We start from the raw sequence: 15,579 nt of genomic DNA, 5'->3' as shown, positions 1-15,579 counted from the left end.
AGAGAATACTGTTAAGTGCCTTTCAGTGTAATTCCTACCAGATGATTAACCAGCTTAGGGTTTCCTGCCAGGAAGATGGACCTGCAGGAACTGTTAGGCAAGTTTCTCATCCAGAGAACCAAAGGCTCTCATTACACAGGCAAAAGGGCAATTTGGCAGTTGAGTTCCAGGCTAGATGTGTGACTAAGAGACAAGTGGGAAGGAAGATGTTAACATTTTGGGTTAAATCAGAAATGGCCCATGTTCCCTTGCTTGGGCTGATTGCCAATAACTGTGGGTTTCAACTGAGCCTGCATTCCCTGGCAAATAAGCACCCACTAGCACCCAGACCTGTGCTGGTGCCAGCTGCACACAGTCCCTTCCCAGGGCAGAAGGACATAACCAGCAGGGTTAGTGAGACATTTAAGAGATGCAGTTCAGCTAATCAAACCACAAGCACTCAGTTCCTTAGGCCTGTTTACCAGGGTCAAGAGAAAGCTTAAAGTCAGCAAAATCAAGTTTTATTTTGTTCTTTTTTTTAACTGATCTTTAGATTGTTTTCTAAAGAGCAGTTGTAGATTTTCAGTGGGCACACTAGAGTGTTTTGTTGTCTCTTAGTCCTGGAGTCCATGGAGAGATTTAACCCGGTAAAGATAAATCCAGCTGTCTCTCCCAATTATATTTACTGTCATCACAGTGGCCAGCATGGCAATATAGGGTCCCATTCCATTTAGGACTAAATTTCTCTGACGGGGAGCCTTCTTTCCGAGTTTTAGTTAGTACCCATTCCCTGGTGTTGATTTTAGGATCAATGGGGTTATGATCTGGAGCCAGGAAATCCTGGATCGAAACTTCTCCAGTGTCCTTGGAAACTATTACAAATTAGTAAGATATGTGAGCATCTAACCAGTCTTGGGGTCTGCTATTAAGTTCTTATATAAGCATTTTAATTTGTGTTTTAGGGGTGTCCCATGTCCTCAATGTGATTGGGAGTATGGTTGGCTATTTTTCTCAAGTCTCTTGGCAAAGCTTGGCTGATTTCGTTAGCTCTTCCTACTTTTCTAGGGGACTGAGACCTCCAGGAAGAAGGAAAGTAAAAATTAATGCCTGATTACTTTGTCATTCTTTGGGTCATTTTCAAGTAAAGGAGGGGTCTGTTGTCACTTTGTAGCAACTGAGGTACTCCAAAGCCAGGGACAATTTATATTAGAAAATAGTCTTTGCTACTTTTATAGGTCTTTCTCTTCTGGTTGGCGGAGGCTTGTATCCACCCTGTGAACATTTTAGACTATGAGATAAACATGAGATCTTGGGGACAAGTGGCTGGAAGGTTATGGTTTACAGTGAAGTGAAGTGTTTGTGTCAGGTTGAAAGCATGCTGGGTTGTAACAGCTAGTTTTAATTACCAAACTGATACAACCCAGAGTCGCAGGGGACGGGAGTTTCAAAACAGGACTACTTAAATCAGATTGGCTTGTGGACATGTCTTGATACTGCGGACTGTTTTGATTGCCTTAATTAATGAGGGAAAATGGAGCCCCAAAGTGGGCTGCACCATTCCCTCTTTGGGTCCCAGGCTGTACAAAGAGTAGAGAAAACTGAGCAAGCATGCCGTCCTCACGCTGTCACCCCCCACCGTGGATGTGCTCTGACTACCTGTCCCAAGCTCCTGCCACTGTGACTTCGCCACAGTGAGGGACTGTAACCTGGAACTGTTAACTAAAATAAACTCTCTCTCCCCTAAGCTGCTTTTCATCAGGATATTTTATCACAGCAGCAGAATCAAAATGAGGACTGGACCAAGGCCATTCCGAGCAGCAGTTGCCTCTCAGAACTGTAAGGCAGTACTGGTGAAGAGCTTCCATACATGTTAGGGGAGTGGGGTCCACACATTTTTACACAGCAGATGTTGAATAATTCAGAAAGACAAATAGACCCTGACCCTAAAGCATCTGCTTAGCACGCAGGAAGAGCTGCTTGCTATAACTATATCCCATTCCGACAGCACTAATTATTCTCCTCCAGTTTAGAAGTTAAACAGTTTGTGCAGTTACATTCATTTCTGGAAGTCATAAGTAGACTACAAGAATTCTCCAAATTCTATTATAATTGCCAAACGTCGGGAAAAGCTGGGGGAAACATGTCTTAACTATGTAACCAGTCAGACTCTGCTGATATTTTTGTTCTTAGAAACACAGCCAGGGGGCTGGAGATATGGCTCAGTGGTTAAGAGCATTGCCTGCTCTTCCAAAGGTCCTGAGTTCAATTCCCAGCAACCACATGGTGGCTCACAACCATCTGAGATGAGGTCTGGTGCCCTCTTCTGGCCTGCAGTCATGCACACAGACAGAATATTGTATACATAATAAATAAATATTAAAAAAAAAAAAAAAAGAAACACAGCCAGAGGAGAGCATTAAAATAGTGAGTATGCTTTGGCTCAAAAATAAAATAAAAATTTAATTAGTCAGACAAAATGTTGTGATACAGTAAATTCATCTCCATAATAAAGACACACAATGACGAAGCAGCAGTGGCTAGATAGCGCATCTTCTCTCTGGACCATTAGGAGACATAAAGCGAGATTAGGTACAGGAGCAGATGCACATACTCACCGAGGAGAGGCACAGAGAGGATGTTTTATGGTGTTACAGCATTGAGGAAAGGGAGCTAATTATTCTGGTGATGACCTGACACTTTATATTGTTAATTCCTTGGGATTGGAACATTCTCTTGAGTAAGAGCTAGCTGGTGAGATTCAGACCGTTTACGAAATTTACTAAGATCAGGAAACTCTGAAAGTTCCAATCAAGGTTCACGGACACTTTCCTCAAGATTATAAACAAGTAGTAAGTAATTGCTGGAGAGAGATACTAAGCAGCAGAACCCCCTGCAAGGTTGTGTGGGGACCTCCAAGGCTATAGCTTTTGTGAGCCATCTCCTCCCGTGGAGTGGACTGCTCAGTCATGCAGCTGCCTTTGAGTCACCCAGGGTCCTGTAACTCCTAACCCACACTCCTGACCATGTTTCCCATGTTTCTATATTTATCTGACCTGTTCGCAACTTCAGCATGGTGCAGAGTTAACGCTGTCGCAACCACCAAGACGTCGCTGCAGTTTGGGTTTTCTCATATTTAGCTCCTTGTCTGTGAAGTGTTCTGGGGTGACCTCCCAGGTGGAAGCTCTTCTTAGAAGCTATCCTTACTTGCCATATAGCCTGCTACTGTTACCTACACCAGAAGCAAGAGTAGATGAGAGGATAATCAAGAGTATCTCCTATCTGCTCTTCCTGGGTTTTGGAAGGTGAGGCGGAAACAGACGGGTAGACAGCCTGCTGGCACTAGCCCAGAGTCCTGTCTCTCCCCTCTTGTCTATCTTGGTCTTTTCATACCCAACTACAAACCCTCTTATTCATCTGCTTCAGTGCTCCAGATTTCAATTTTTTAATTTATCTTAACCTTTAATCTCCCTTAAGCCCTAAAGTCCATCCTTATCATAATAAGTCATAATATGTGGGAGTTGCTTGGAGTCTTAACCAAAGGTCCTTTCCCCTGACTTTATTGACTACTGAGAACTAACTTCTGTGTCAGTACTATCCCCTAGGTTCCAAGATACCCTGCTTTTTAACATGTAACAATTCGTATAATTGTCAAAAGTCTAAAAGTACCAGATATTGGTGAGTATGTGGAGCAAGCAGAACCCTCATGGTGGGAATGCAAAATCGCATATCAGCTATGGAAGATAATGTAGCGATTTCTTAAAAGGTTAAACCTGCATTTGCCATATGATCCAGTCCTTGCACTTTAGATATTCACACAATAGCAAAGGAAATGTGTGTGCATATGTATTTTCTTGCCCGAAAAATATTCACAGTAGCACTCTTGAAAATAGGTTGAAACTAGACACGCTCTACTTGTCCATCAACGGGTGACTGGGAACGAAACCGCAGATCATCCACGCAATGAGATACATTTAGCAACAAAAAAAAAAAAAAAAAAAAAAGGAGATACCGTGCAGATAGAGGAATATCCAAACAATTACACTGCATGAAAGGAAGCAAAGCAAAAAGAACGCCAAACTGTGATTGGGCTTATGTGACACTTAAGAGGATGGAGGCGAATGGACAAAACAACGGTGCTTAGGTATGGGGCAGGAAGGAGGCGACTATGGAGGGGCACAAAGACGCCTGACGATGGTGCTCATGTCCATTCGTGGCTTTCCACGGGCATACGTATGTCAAAGCTTGCCACGTGATGCTCTTTAGATATGTCAATTTTACCTCAATAGTTGCTGTTTTTTAAAATCCTAGACTCGGTCATCAGAATTTGAGAGTGGAAAGGGAGAACAGAAACTTTCTGTTTAAAGGCCCCAAAGACATTTGGGGGCGATGTTAAGTAGGCAAGGAATCCATCCTTGCCTCCCGCCAGCTGGTTGTCACACACGTTAATGATACATCGGGCTGATCTTCTCCACCCACCACCATCTCTGCCGGTCCTTTTAAGAAAAGGATGAACTGTTCATTATATCTCGGCGAGATTGTGCATTAAATATATAGCCGACATTTACAGATATTTTAAAGGGGTGTTCTTCTAGTGAGGTGGTATCGTGTGAACTTCTTCAACACAGTAATTTGCCTAATGTCTCATCAGTTATTCTCACCTGTAAGACGCAATAAGAAACTAAGAAAGCGAGAAATTACAAACTGGCTTCGTAAGGATTACTAGTTATTATTCTTTGGACAGCACTATCTTTTTTCCCACGCAGAGAGACATCTGCTTCTTCTCTCCCTCGTCTGCACTCAAGTTTTTTTTTTCCTAGTCTGCGTGCTTCCATCTACAGCGATATTTGCAGAAGGTCCTTGCACGGCCTTGCGTTATATCGTCATGCTCAGCCTGTGAAAACTCCCATCTGATGGGCTGGCCTGCAGCTCTTCAAATCTGCTATCCTGTATTCCAGAGTCTGTAACCCCTTCGCAGTCTGTATTCAAAGACAGGATGGCACACTCTCGATATCATCTCCAGTTCTAATTGAGCGTGGAGGTAGTTCTCCTAAAAGATACTTTCCAGGTACAGGTAGGTCCACACAGGGCTTTAGCTCTTCGGAGATTAAAAATGAAAATTCATAGTTGGTGAATCCAAAAACTCTAGAATTGAACATCTCTAACTTGAGCTTCCATCCCTGTCACTTGTTGTGTGGCACTTATCTCTAATATTTGAGCACTACAATGGAGTTTAAACTTTTTTAAAAAAATAATATTCCCTTCCATTGTAAAATACAGCACTGTGGCCAGGTAGTGGCGCTGCAGGCCTTTACACCCAGCAATCCAGCACTCTGAAGGTAGAGACAGGAGGATCTCTGTGAGTTCAAAGTCAGCATGGTCTTCAGAGTGAGTTCCAGGACAACCAGGGCTACATAGAGAAACCCTGTGGGGTGGGGAGGGCAGGGGGGCTCAAGGGGCTCACAGACTCTGGACCAACAGCCAGGGAGCTTTTATGGACCCCACCTATGTCCTCTCCATGTGTGTGACAGTTGCGCAGCTCGGTCTATTTGTAGGAGGACTTCTAGCAATGGGGCAGGGGCTGTCCCTAACGCTTTGGCTGGCTTTTGGGAACCTATTCTTTATTCTGGGTTGCTTTGCTCAGCCTTAAAACAACAGGAGGTGCTTAGTCCTATCTCAACTTGATATGCCATGCTTTGTTGACACCCATGGAGGCCTGTCCCTCTCTGAGCAGAAAAAAAGAAGTGGATAGGAGGGAATGGGAGGAGAGGAGGGAAGGGAAACTGCAGTCGGGATGTAAAATAAATGAATAAAATTTAATTAATAAAAAAGAAAGCCTGTCTCAAAAAAAAAAAAAAAAAAACCAACCACCAAGCAAAACAGAAACATTGTGGCTATTCTTAAACAGTATTTAAGGTATCAATTCAACTTTTTCATGTAGATATTTAAATAAATATCTCACATAGTCATAATATACTGAGAAAAAAAAAGGTTTTCGCTTTATAAGTTCGGGATTCCAGGGACCAAAAATATCAAGACTGGTCAAAAAATGGCACTAAAGTCAAAAGGCCAAGGCTCTCCAGCCCAGGCAGCAGTTTCTCAGGGAAAGCCCAGCCCACTCTGTCACGCGGGACCCCGCCCCTCTCCGCGAGGACCCGCCCTCCTACACCCGATCCCGGCTCTGATTGGACGAATCCGAAGGCTGTACACACAGCCGACACGCGCAAGCCGGGCGGGGCCTTCGCGCGTGCGTAGCAGCGCGGCCAGCGGCTGGCCTGGCCGGGCCGGGGGGGGGGGAGGGGGCGGCCGGCGGAATCCTGCTCCGTAACAAGCGACGCGCCGAGCCGCGCCCCGCGGTCCCGGCTGCGTGGGCCGCTCGGGTGGGGCTGGGCGCTGCGGCTGCGGTGGCTGCTGCCGCAGCGGGCGCGATGGAGGCCGTGCCGGAGCCCCGCACGCTCGCCGGGGGCGGCCGAGGCAGCCGGAGGGGCTGGTAGATGCGGCGGCCGCGGCGGCGGCGGCCCGGGCTCTCCATGAGCGAGCGGCGGCGGCGACGGGTGCGGCGGCACCGGCGGTCTTCGGTCCCGCGGGAGGTAGGCACGGAGGAGCCGCCCGCGGCCCCGGAGGCCAGGCCGCCGCGGCGGGAGGGTGGGCGTGGCCGCGCGGGCGTGGACCCCTCCCCCTCTCTCCGGGAGGACTGCGAGTCCGGCCACCCTCGGTTGTGCGGTGTTCGGTTCCCGCGACAGGTGGTCCAGTCCTCCTGGGACACCCTGTGATCCCTGGGCATGACTGCGCGGGAAAGGGGTCAGGTTGATGGAGAAATTGCGGTTGGGGAGTTTCCCAGGCTCAGTGCAACTGAAGGGGCTGGGATGGAGGCAGGTAAGAGCCAGCGAACACATCCTCCAGTGAGTCCGTGCCAGAAACTCAAGGCTATTTCAGTAAAGCTCTTTGCAGCCAGCTCTCCCTCCCCCCCTCCCGTGTTTTCAAGTTTTACATTTGAACAACTGACCAGTTTATTGCTGGAATTTTAAGCGTGCTCAAGATCATTCCAGAGTTCCCTTAAAGATAGGTTCGTGCCCTATATATCCATGCAGTCTGGGCGTTGCACATTATAATCATTGCTTTGCGGAGCTGTGGGTCACTTCTCATTTGATCACAGAAACACTAAGGAGTCATTCTTCCTTTCCAGTAAATTATTTAGGAATCCGAACTCAAGCCCCGAAACCTTGCGACAAAATTCTTTAAAATTCAAGAGATAAAATGAAGACCATGAAAAGTGTTTCTCGTTTCAAAAATGCCTTAATGGCCAAGGATTTTTTTTTTTTAAACTCTAAATGAAACTGGTCATTTTATATTAAGAAATCTGTTTGTTTCCTTGGCGTCACATTTGCCGCTCTCTGCTATTTCAGAGTAATTGATGAGAGCCCGTGTGTTAACATACTATATATAAACACCCGGTTTTCAAACTAAATATAGTACCAAGTAATTTAGAACGCAATATCGTATCTCAAGTGGAAAGCAGTGTACGTGTTTAATGTACAACAGAATTTGCTAGTAGCACAGAATGGTTTTGAACTTAATTTTGAACATAAAACTTAGATTTATCGTTGTGTTTGTGTTGTGTTTAGAAGGATGTGATATTTGAAAAGAAAGGGTGGCCAAAATAAGGCACTGGTGGTGCTCGCCTTAACTCCAGCACTTGGAAGGCAGAGGCAGGTGGATTTCTGAGTTCTGTAGCCAGCCTGGGCTACAGAATGAGTTCCAGGACAGCCAGTGCTACACAGAGAAACTCTATCTTGAAAGAGAGGGAGGAAGGGAGAGACTGACTTTAGCCATTTCTTCCTGTGTTTATTGCTCAGATATATCCCCTTTTCTTAAAACTTTTCTGTAAAAGTGAGTATTAGAAGCAGTATTGTAATTTGTAGTTACTTTTTACAACTAAAGTGAAGCAGCTTTTGCAAAACAATTTCAGCAAGTTCTGAGAATCTCGTAGCATGGCCTCTGTAGTTAACATGAAGATAAGCACAATTCTAGGTTGCAAATGAATATCCCAAGTGAATATAAATAATAGCTGTGCTATTGTTATAAGTGCTGTGTTCACTGGGCTTTTGGGGGGACCTTTTTTGTTTTTTTGTCTTTCAAAGTCAAATGTGAGATTAACCTTCATGTAGAGCAACAGGCCATTATATAGTTGTTCAGTAGTATAGATACACTTTGCAGTATAATATTTATATTCACTAATATAAAAACCAAGACATGACTCTTTTGTACTTGAAAATATATGACAGTGTCATTTTGGTTACTTAAGTGGAACTGCCTGTATTAACAAGGAACTGGAGCACAACTTGTAACTGGGAAGGTAGAAAGAGGATTACATTAAGAATAAGCCAATTAAATGTAATATGTTTCTTTGGTTCCTGTTGTCATGTTAATGTTACAGAGTGATAAGCCATTCTTAAATTTGTATCTTTTAATAGCTTTATTTTCATTTAGGATTTATTACAAGGTTTTCTTATATCACAGATAGAGCCTAATATAATTAATACAAAGGCCCATCAGATGGTCATTCTATACTGTAAAAAGAGGGATTTGGCTTGGTGTTTTTAAAAAAAAGATTGATCTAATTTTATATATTCAAATGTATTGTCTGTATATGTGTATATATACAGTATAAATGTCGTGTGTTCAGAGAGGCCAGAAGAGGGCACTGCACTACCAGGAACTGGAATTTCAGGCAATTGCAAGCCTCTGTGTGGGTGCCTGAAAACCAAAGTTAAGTCCTCTGCAAGAACAGCAAGTGTTCTTAACCACTAAGCCATCTCTACAAGCCCCATATCTATTAAAAAGTAATAAAAAGCCTAGGTATCAAAGCTCATTTCTTTTAAATAAAGATATTTGTGTGTGTGTGTGTGTGTGTGTGTGTGTGTGTATGTATGTATGTGTGTAGCGGACAGTACACAACCTTAAGTCATTCCTTAGGCTCCTCTTTTTTTGAAACAGGAATTCTCAATGGCCTGAAATTTGCATAGTATGCTTGGCAGACTGGCCAACACCCACCGAGACAGTCTCCATCTCCTCTCAGCACTGGGGATTCCATGTGTGTGTGTGTGTGTTTGTGTGTTGTGCGCGCGCGCGTGCGTGTGTGGCGCACATGTGCGTGGTGTGTTCATGCATAGCATGTGTGTGCGATCAGAGGGCAACTTTGTGAAGGCAGGTTCTCTCTTTCCACCCTCTGTGGTTCCCAGGATTAAACTCAGGTCCTCCAGGCTTGAGTGATCCATCTTGCTGTCCCAGTTTTGGCTTCTTCAATGATCTTTACAGAGACCGTGCATATTGCCCGCACCATGCACATGCAAATGCATTAAATTATTGTTGTTAGTTTCATACTGGGGGGGCCACCTAACAATCTAATTTGGACTCTGTAAGTAGTATTTTTATTTAAAGATATCTCCTTCCATGACATTTTTTATTTTGCACTTATAAAATGCAGGATGAAGACACTGTTTGAGGAGATCAAAGCATCAATTAAAAATAACTATAACCAAGATCGATCATTTGGAGGCCTGTCCTTCCTTGGGGAGGAGTTTTTACTATCAAGGCTGGCCGCAAAGCAGTATCCTGTACACCCCTCTATGTTGAAATCAGACTGAAAAATACCTGCACCATAGATGGATTCTTGATGTTACTGTATGTCATTCTTAATGAAAATGAAAATTTCCCCAGGGGAACTCTCTCTCTCCATTTTGGCAGGGAAGTTTTGTAGACTGTTTTCTCTTATTTAATGGACACCTACAGTTTTACAACTGTGAAGCTGCTTTGGATTTGGGACAAGATGGAAAAACAGCCATACAAATCTGAAGTTCATAAAGCTTCATTAGTAATTGATTTGTTTGGGAAGGAGCATGATAATTTTACAAAAAATCTTGAAAATCTCATGTCTACCATTCAAGAGAGTTACTGTTCTAACTGGCGCTGCCCGAACCCGAGTGCAGGAAGATCAGCAGCGCACAATTAGTATAAAGTAAGTTGCTCTCAGATCTGTTCCAGCACATTAATTTGTTAATGAGCTTTGCTTAATTCCTGCATCTATGTGCAAACCCACCCGATAACTTATTTGGATCAAAAAAGAAATTGCCCAGTATGCAAAGTAAATCATTCTTGGTCCAAGTTTACTGAGTTCTTTATGGCAAAGTTTGAACCTCTTAAAGGTAAAACTTCAGTGTTTTGGAGTGTTTTTATCTTTTGAATGGCCCTCTGTCAGGAAGGCTAGTTCTATATAAATAAGAAAACTAAAAATACTCTTTGGTGGCAAGGCCAGAGAATATTTAATAGGCAGAAACTCCAAATTTGGCTTCTCATAGCTGGAGAAGATGGGACTAAGAATCTTTACCATTAAGTGGAGATGGTGCTGGGGGCAGCTGAGCGATTTTGGCTTTCAGAGATTCCCAGACCTCCAAGATGCTGAACGATGGTGGGGAAGCCAAGCCGGGAAGGCCTGGGTGGAATGACGGCAAACAGAAAGTCTCGGGACCGATAGGGAAGAGGACTGAGGCTGCAAGGCAATGGAGACATTTCAGAGGTTAATTTGGCCATAGTCAGGAAAAACGGCATAACAGGTTGGAAATGTACACTGTACATATGCATATGCCATCTCCTTGTATTGCTGACAAGATGCATCTGGGTTGAAACCCACAAGGGAAGTTGTTTTTTTCTGTCAGCATGGACTGAAGTGCTTTATTAAATTTAGTTTTTTTTAATTAGCATCTTGTCAATCTGTAAATGTTTATAACTATAATTCTGTGTTAATACTGTTTTATATTTCTCTTTCATCATAGAACTGTAGAACTTTTAGGCTTATGTTTTTTGTTTTGGTTTTTCAAGACATGGTTTCTCTGTAGCTTCGGAGCCTGTCCTGGGGCTAGCTCTTATATACCAGCTGGCCTCAAACTCACAGAGATTTGCCCCCCTCTGCCTCCTGAGTGCTGGGATTAAAGGCGTGCGCCACCAACCCGCCTGCCCAGCTAAACTTAAGTTTTATAATCTTATATTTAAAGCAGACTCTGAGGTTGGCAGAGAAAGCATTTCTAACAGATGAGACAAACAAAATTTACAAGTCACAATTGTTAGTGGGTTTACTCTTCTAATTCAGCTGCTGTCTGGATTCTGCATCCAACTTTCTACTCCCTCAGAACTCAACGTGCCAAGGCACTTTTTTTTAAGTTAAAGTAGCAACAACTGTATACATCAGGATCAGTTTACAGGAAACCTTATCCATGCAGTATATTTTGAGTTGAGCAGCTTCTATAGTGTCTGCCTAAAACACAAGCCTGGTCAGGTATGTATGCTCTTGCATGACTAATGCCGACCTGCAGTGGTTGACAAAAGGAACAGTGTGAGTGTGAGTCTAGCCTGGCTGTGGAGTGAATTTCAAAACAATCCTGGGCTAAAGTTAAGATCCTGTCTTAAACAAAACAGCCACACACCAGAGATCTCAGACGTTGTGTGTGTCATGTCGTTTGTTGTGCCTCTAAAACGTAGTAGTAGTAGTAGTTTTCTGGAAGTGTGCTGACCTGCTAAAGCCATTCTTGTTTGCAAACCTCGCGATTGTTTAGCCCTCCCCAAGAAATCCCACATGGAAACTGATACGACTGGCTTGGACGAGTTATTCTGTTCCAAGATTGAACTTTGTGAAGAGCGTGGGTGAGTACGTGATAGACATTGAAAGTATTTGTATTGTGTTATAAAGAAATTTAGACTGGTAAGCTCTTTGAAGTTGATACACTTCTAAAACAAGAATGCATAAACATTGGCGCACGCCTTTAATCCCAGCACTCGGGAGGCAGAGGCAGGCTGATCTCTGAGTTCGAGGCCAGCCTGGTCCTACAAGAGCTAGCTCCAGGACAGGCTCTAGAAACTACAGGGAAACCCTGTCTTGAAAAAAACCAAAAAAAAAAAAAAAAAAAAAAGAATGCATAAACATTTATGTAATCTGTTTTTCAGTGTTCCTAGTCTAGTTTAGTATGTCAACATATATTATGTTTGTTACCAGATATAAATATACAATATAGTACTATGCCCATTGATGAATACAAAGTAAACACCTGCTCTACTTTTTTCCCTCATTGCTGAGTAGGTTAACCAGAACCTGGCTAATCAGGGCACTACAATTAAATGGACTTTTTCTGCAATCCTTATTTAGGAGAAAGGGAAATAAAAACCAAAAATGGTAATTTAATACAGTTTTAAAAAAGTCAAAGGGGCATAAATATTTATCCCAATCATTTAGCAATTTCTATGTCCATATTATTTATGCATTAGGAGTTAATATTTAGAAAATGGTCTTACAAACCATCATAAAGTAATGAAAGATAAAAGATACATAAATTATTTTTAATATCAATAAAAAATTTTAAAAAAGAACCTACCTTTATACTTTAGCAATGAGGTAGAGAAACAGATGATTTTCTGGTTAACTTAGTTATAGTTAATTACGTTTGTCAGCCAGAAGACTGTCCTGAACATTCCGGTTAATCGAGATTTTACTGTAAAGTTGTATTTTGATTAGTACTTACTAATACTAAAAAAGAGAATTAATTCATGTCATAGAAGATCCTAAACCTAAAAAGGAGGCAGGTTTTTCCCTCAGTCATTGAAACCACCTTGGAGAGAACACTTTATGGATAAGTAAAAACTATTACAATGGTTCAAACAGATTTATACTTTTATAACTCTTAATATAAACAATTGACTTTTTAAAGAGTTTTTAAAGCATCACTTCTAGTATAACAAATTGACTCTTAAAAACCTCCAGGACTAGGAAAATCAGGTAATAAAATACTCATACCATTACCCATTATAATAGAATAACTATGCTTACCAGGAGATTAAACACAGTTCAGAAGTGTTTGAAAAACTGTTTGTCCCATTATGATAATGGCTAATTTTCATTTTAGGTGTGGTGGCTTAAGAGAATTTCCCAACGAGTTTTCTGCCACGGGGCACCCCCTTTTGTTGTACTAAATATGCAGCATTGGAAACCTGAAGATCTGGCATATGTACCCTATTACTTGGATTTATCTGATCACAAGTACGTAGTTTTTGTTTGTTTATTTGCTTGTTTTATGAAGATAGAAAAAAATTAGTCCACCATGTTTTCGACTAGCCATTAAGAAGATACTGTCAGCTGAACATGGTGGCGCATGCTTGAAACCCAGTACTCTAAACGCTACAACAGGAGGATCCTATGAATTGGAGGGTGACCTCTTATATAGAGAGAGTTCTGGACCATTCAGCCACACACTGAGACCCTGGTTCTGGATTTGACTGGGATCAGAGTCCACTATGAGAAAGTCAGTTACTAGCAGCATGCATAATGACTACAGACTTGATTATAGAGAGCAGGCCTGTTTCCACACCTAGTCCTGCCTTTATAAGGTCTGTAACATTTATCAGTTGTCTTATTGATAAAGCAGAAATGATAGTATGTATCTGTAAAAGCAAGCAATTTTTTAAAAAAATACTTGAAGGACTGTTTGCCATAAACTTAAATCTGATCTTTGTTATACATTGTCATATAATTTGCAAGATATTTTGGCTGAAGGCGCCACTTTATTTAACAAGAGGAACATCATTATTTCTGCAGCTTTCCAGATTGATGACATTGGATGCACTATGATGGCCTCAAGAAATTGAATTTAATTTTGTTAAATAAACCCAGAGTTTCTTCCTCTGTCATCATTGGTTTATATTCGAGGCAACAGAGAAATAAATATAGACTGATGCTGAATTAAATTGTTTTCCCGCTTGCCCATGCTCCCCCAGATGAAGGGCTCTTGTTATGTATATACTTGGTATCCAAGGAAACAGTTCAACTATACTAGTTTCAGAGATGTATTTTCATTGTTTTGCCCAGGTAAATGTTTTATATGGAAGATCTATGCAAATGTATTTTTAATGTATTTTTCTGGGTTATTTTATATAAGCATATGTTCTGTCAAATAAAATATATCTTGTGGCCTTTGTAATTTTTATTTATATATACCTCAACAGTTTTTACAGTTTTATCCTTAAATCCAAGAAAATACTTTGTCATTTCAATTCTATATTTTCCTTTTTAGATATCGGGTAAATTCCTAGGGTAAAAGTCAGAGTTGTGTTTATCTGGCTGTATTCCTTTGCCTTACCTCCAAAGTGCACTATGGATTTGATAGTATTTGAATGTACGGCTTATGGGATGGCTTATTTACCCATTGCTTAGTTTGTTTTACCCTTTGCTAATTTCCTTGTGGTAATTTTAAAAAATATATAGAAATGTTTTGTAGATGAAACCTTTTCTTTGTGGTAGTAAGTTGCTGAAATGTGTGCCCCCCAGTGCATTTCAAGCATTAAGTTAGCCTCTGACTTAGGTTAATGTGAGCATTACAGATATATAACAATCCTAAATGTCTTATCGTTAAATGTAATGAAAATTACACTAAGTTATTTTGCAGACAAAGCAACTATAAAAAATATTAGGCTGGATATTAGTGTTGGACTAACATAGAAATGTGTTTATGTACTTAAGAGGAAATGTTCAGTTTTTATTATCACAGAGGAAAAAATACTTTAAAAAAATTAAAGTAACATCTGGTTCCTGATCATTCCATCAGGAGGCTTGGGTTTGTGTAATGCCACGGATGCAAATTCACAGTCTTTTCTAGTCAGCAGAATACGTGTTTTGTTATAAACAACTTAAAGTCACTCATCTTTTTACAATTTGAAGGGAAGCTATTTTTAAGGAAGAATACTTGACAAACTATCACTAATTTTAGTGTTTACAATAAAATAACATTGTTTTTTATATTGAGTTAAGATTGGGGCAGTATATCTGAAGACTTTACATGACAACAGAGTTCACTGCCAAATACCAAACTGCTAAGGTTTCATTATAAATCTTGCATTTCTGTGGTGCCGTGTTGAGATAGTTGTCTGTAAGGATGGTAAATGTGGGTAAAACCTGCTATCACTGTCTCACTTTGACTAAATATTATGAAAATTGTTTTTAATAGAAGGATAAGTGGCATTTTAAAAAAAATCACCCAGGGTTTATTTAAATAGTTCCCCCAACTACGGTAAATGGGATTTAACTTATAGCAAGCTTTCCTAGTAATGTATTGCATGAATCAAACTATAAAACTAGTGTCTGCGTACATAAATGGTATGGTTACATTATTAATGACTGAGGTATTCTTAATGCAGATTCTTCAGGGAATTGCACTTTATTTGGGTCATTAGTTTATTGTACAATGACTTACCTACCTCACAGGGCTGTTGTGAGGGTTAAGATGTTAAAAGTTTTTGCTACTTTGAACATGCTAATAAAACATATTTCTACCTCTTTTGTGTATAGGCAGTCTTCCAGATTCTCTCTTATGAACTTTTTTACAATTTTTAAAAATTAGGTATTATTATATGAAAGAAAATTAGTAGTAACACTTTTCACTAATGTGTGGTGGAATTTAAATATGGCCTCTGGGCCCTGAGTGGTTGGACTTGAGAAAAAAGTCACTGGCTTTTAGAAAAGAAATTACCCACAACTGGCAAACAATGGATGACATCACATGAAAT

General features: G+C 41.2%; 1 protein-coding gene across 1 annotated transcript; it reads left to right on the top strand.

The window, feature by feature from the left end:
- Positions 1-6,604: 6,604 nt before the first annotated feature.
- Positions 6,605-15,358, top strand: C7H14orf28 (chromosome 7 C14orf28 homolog). The gene is given in 10 exon segments (XM_038337803.1): positions 6,605-9,528; positions 9,531-9,952; positions 9,954-9,994; positions 11,586-11,612; positions 11,614-11,673; positions 12,927-12,946; positions 12,949-13,077; positions 13,559-13,588; positions 13,591-13,684; positions 13,686-15,358. Coding segments are annotated over 10 exon segments (954 nt in total). The 5' UTR covers positions 6,605-9,464; the 3' UTR covers positions 13,753-15,358.
- Positions 15,359-15,579: the final 221 nt, after the last annotated feature.

This window comes from Arvicola amphibius, chromosome 7 (assembly GCF_903992535.2).
Source record: "Arvicola amphibius chromosome 7, mArvAmp1.2, whole genome shotgun sequence".
Taxonomy (NCBI): domain Eukaryota; kingdom Metazoa; phylum Chordata; class Mammalia; order Rodentia; family Cricetidae; genus Arvicola; species Arvicola amphibius.
Note: the sequence above shows the minus strand (reverse complement) of the source record. Positions and strands in the feature narration are given on the sequence as shown.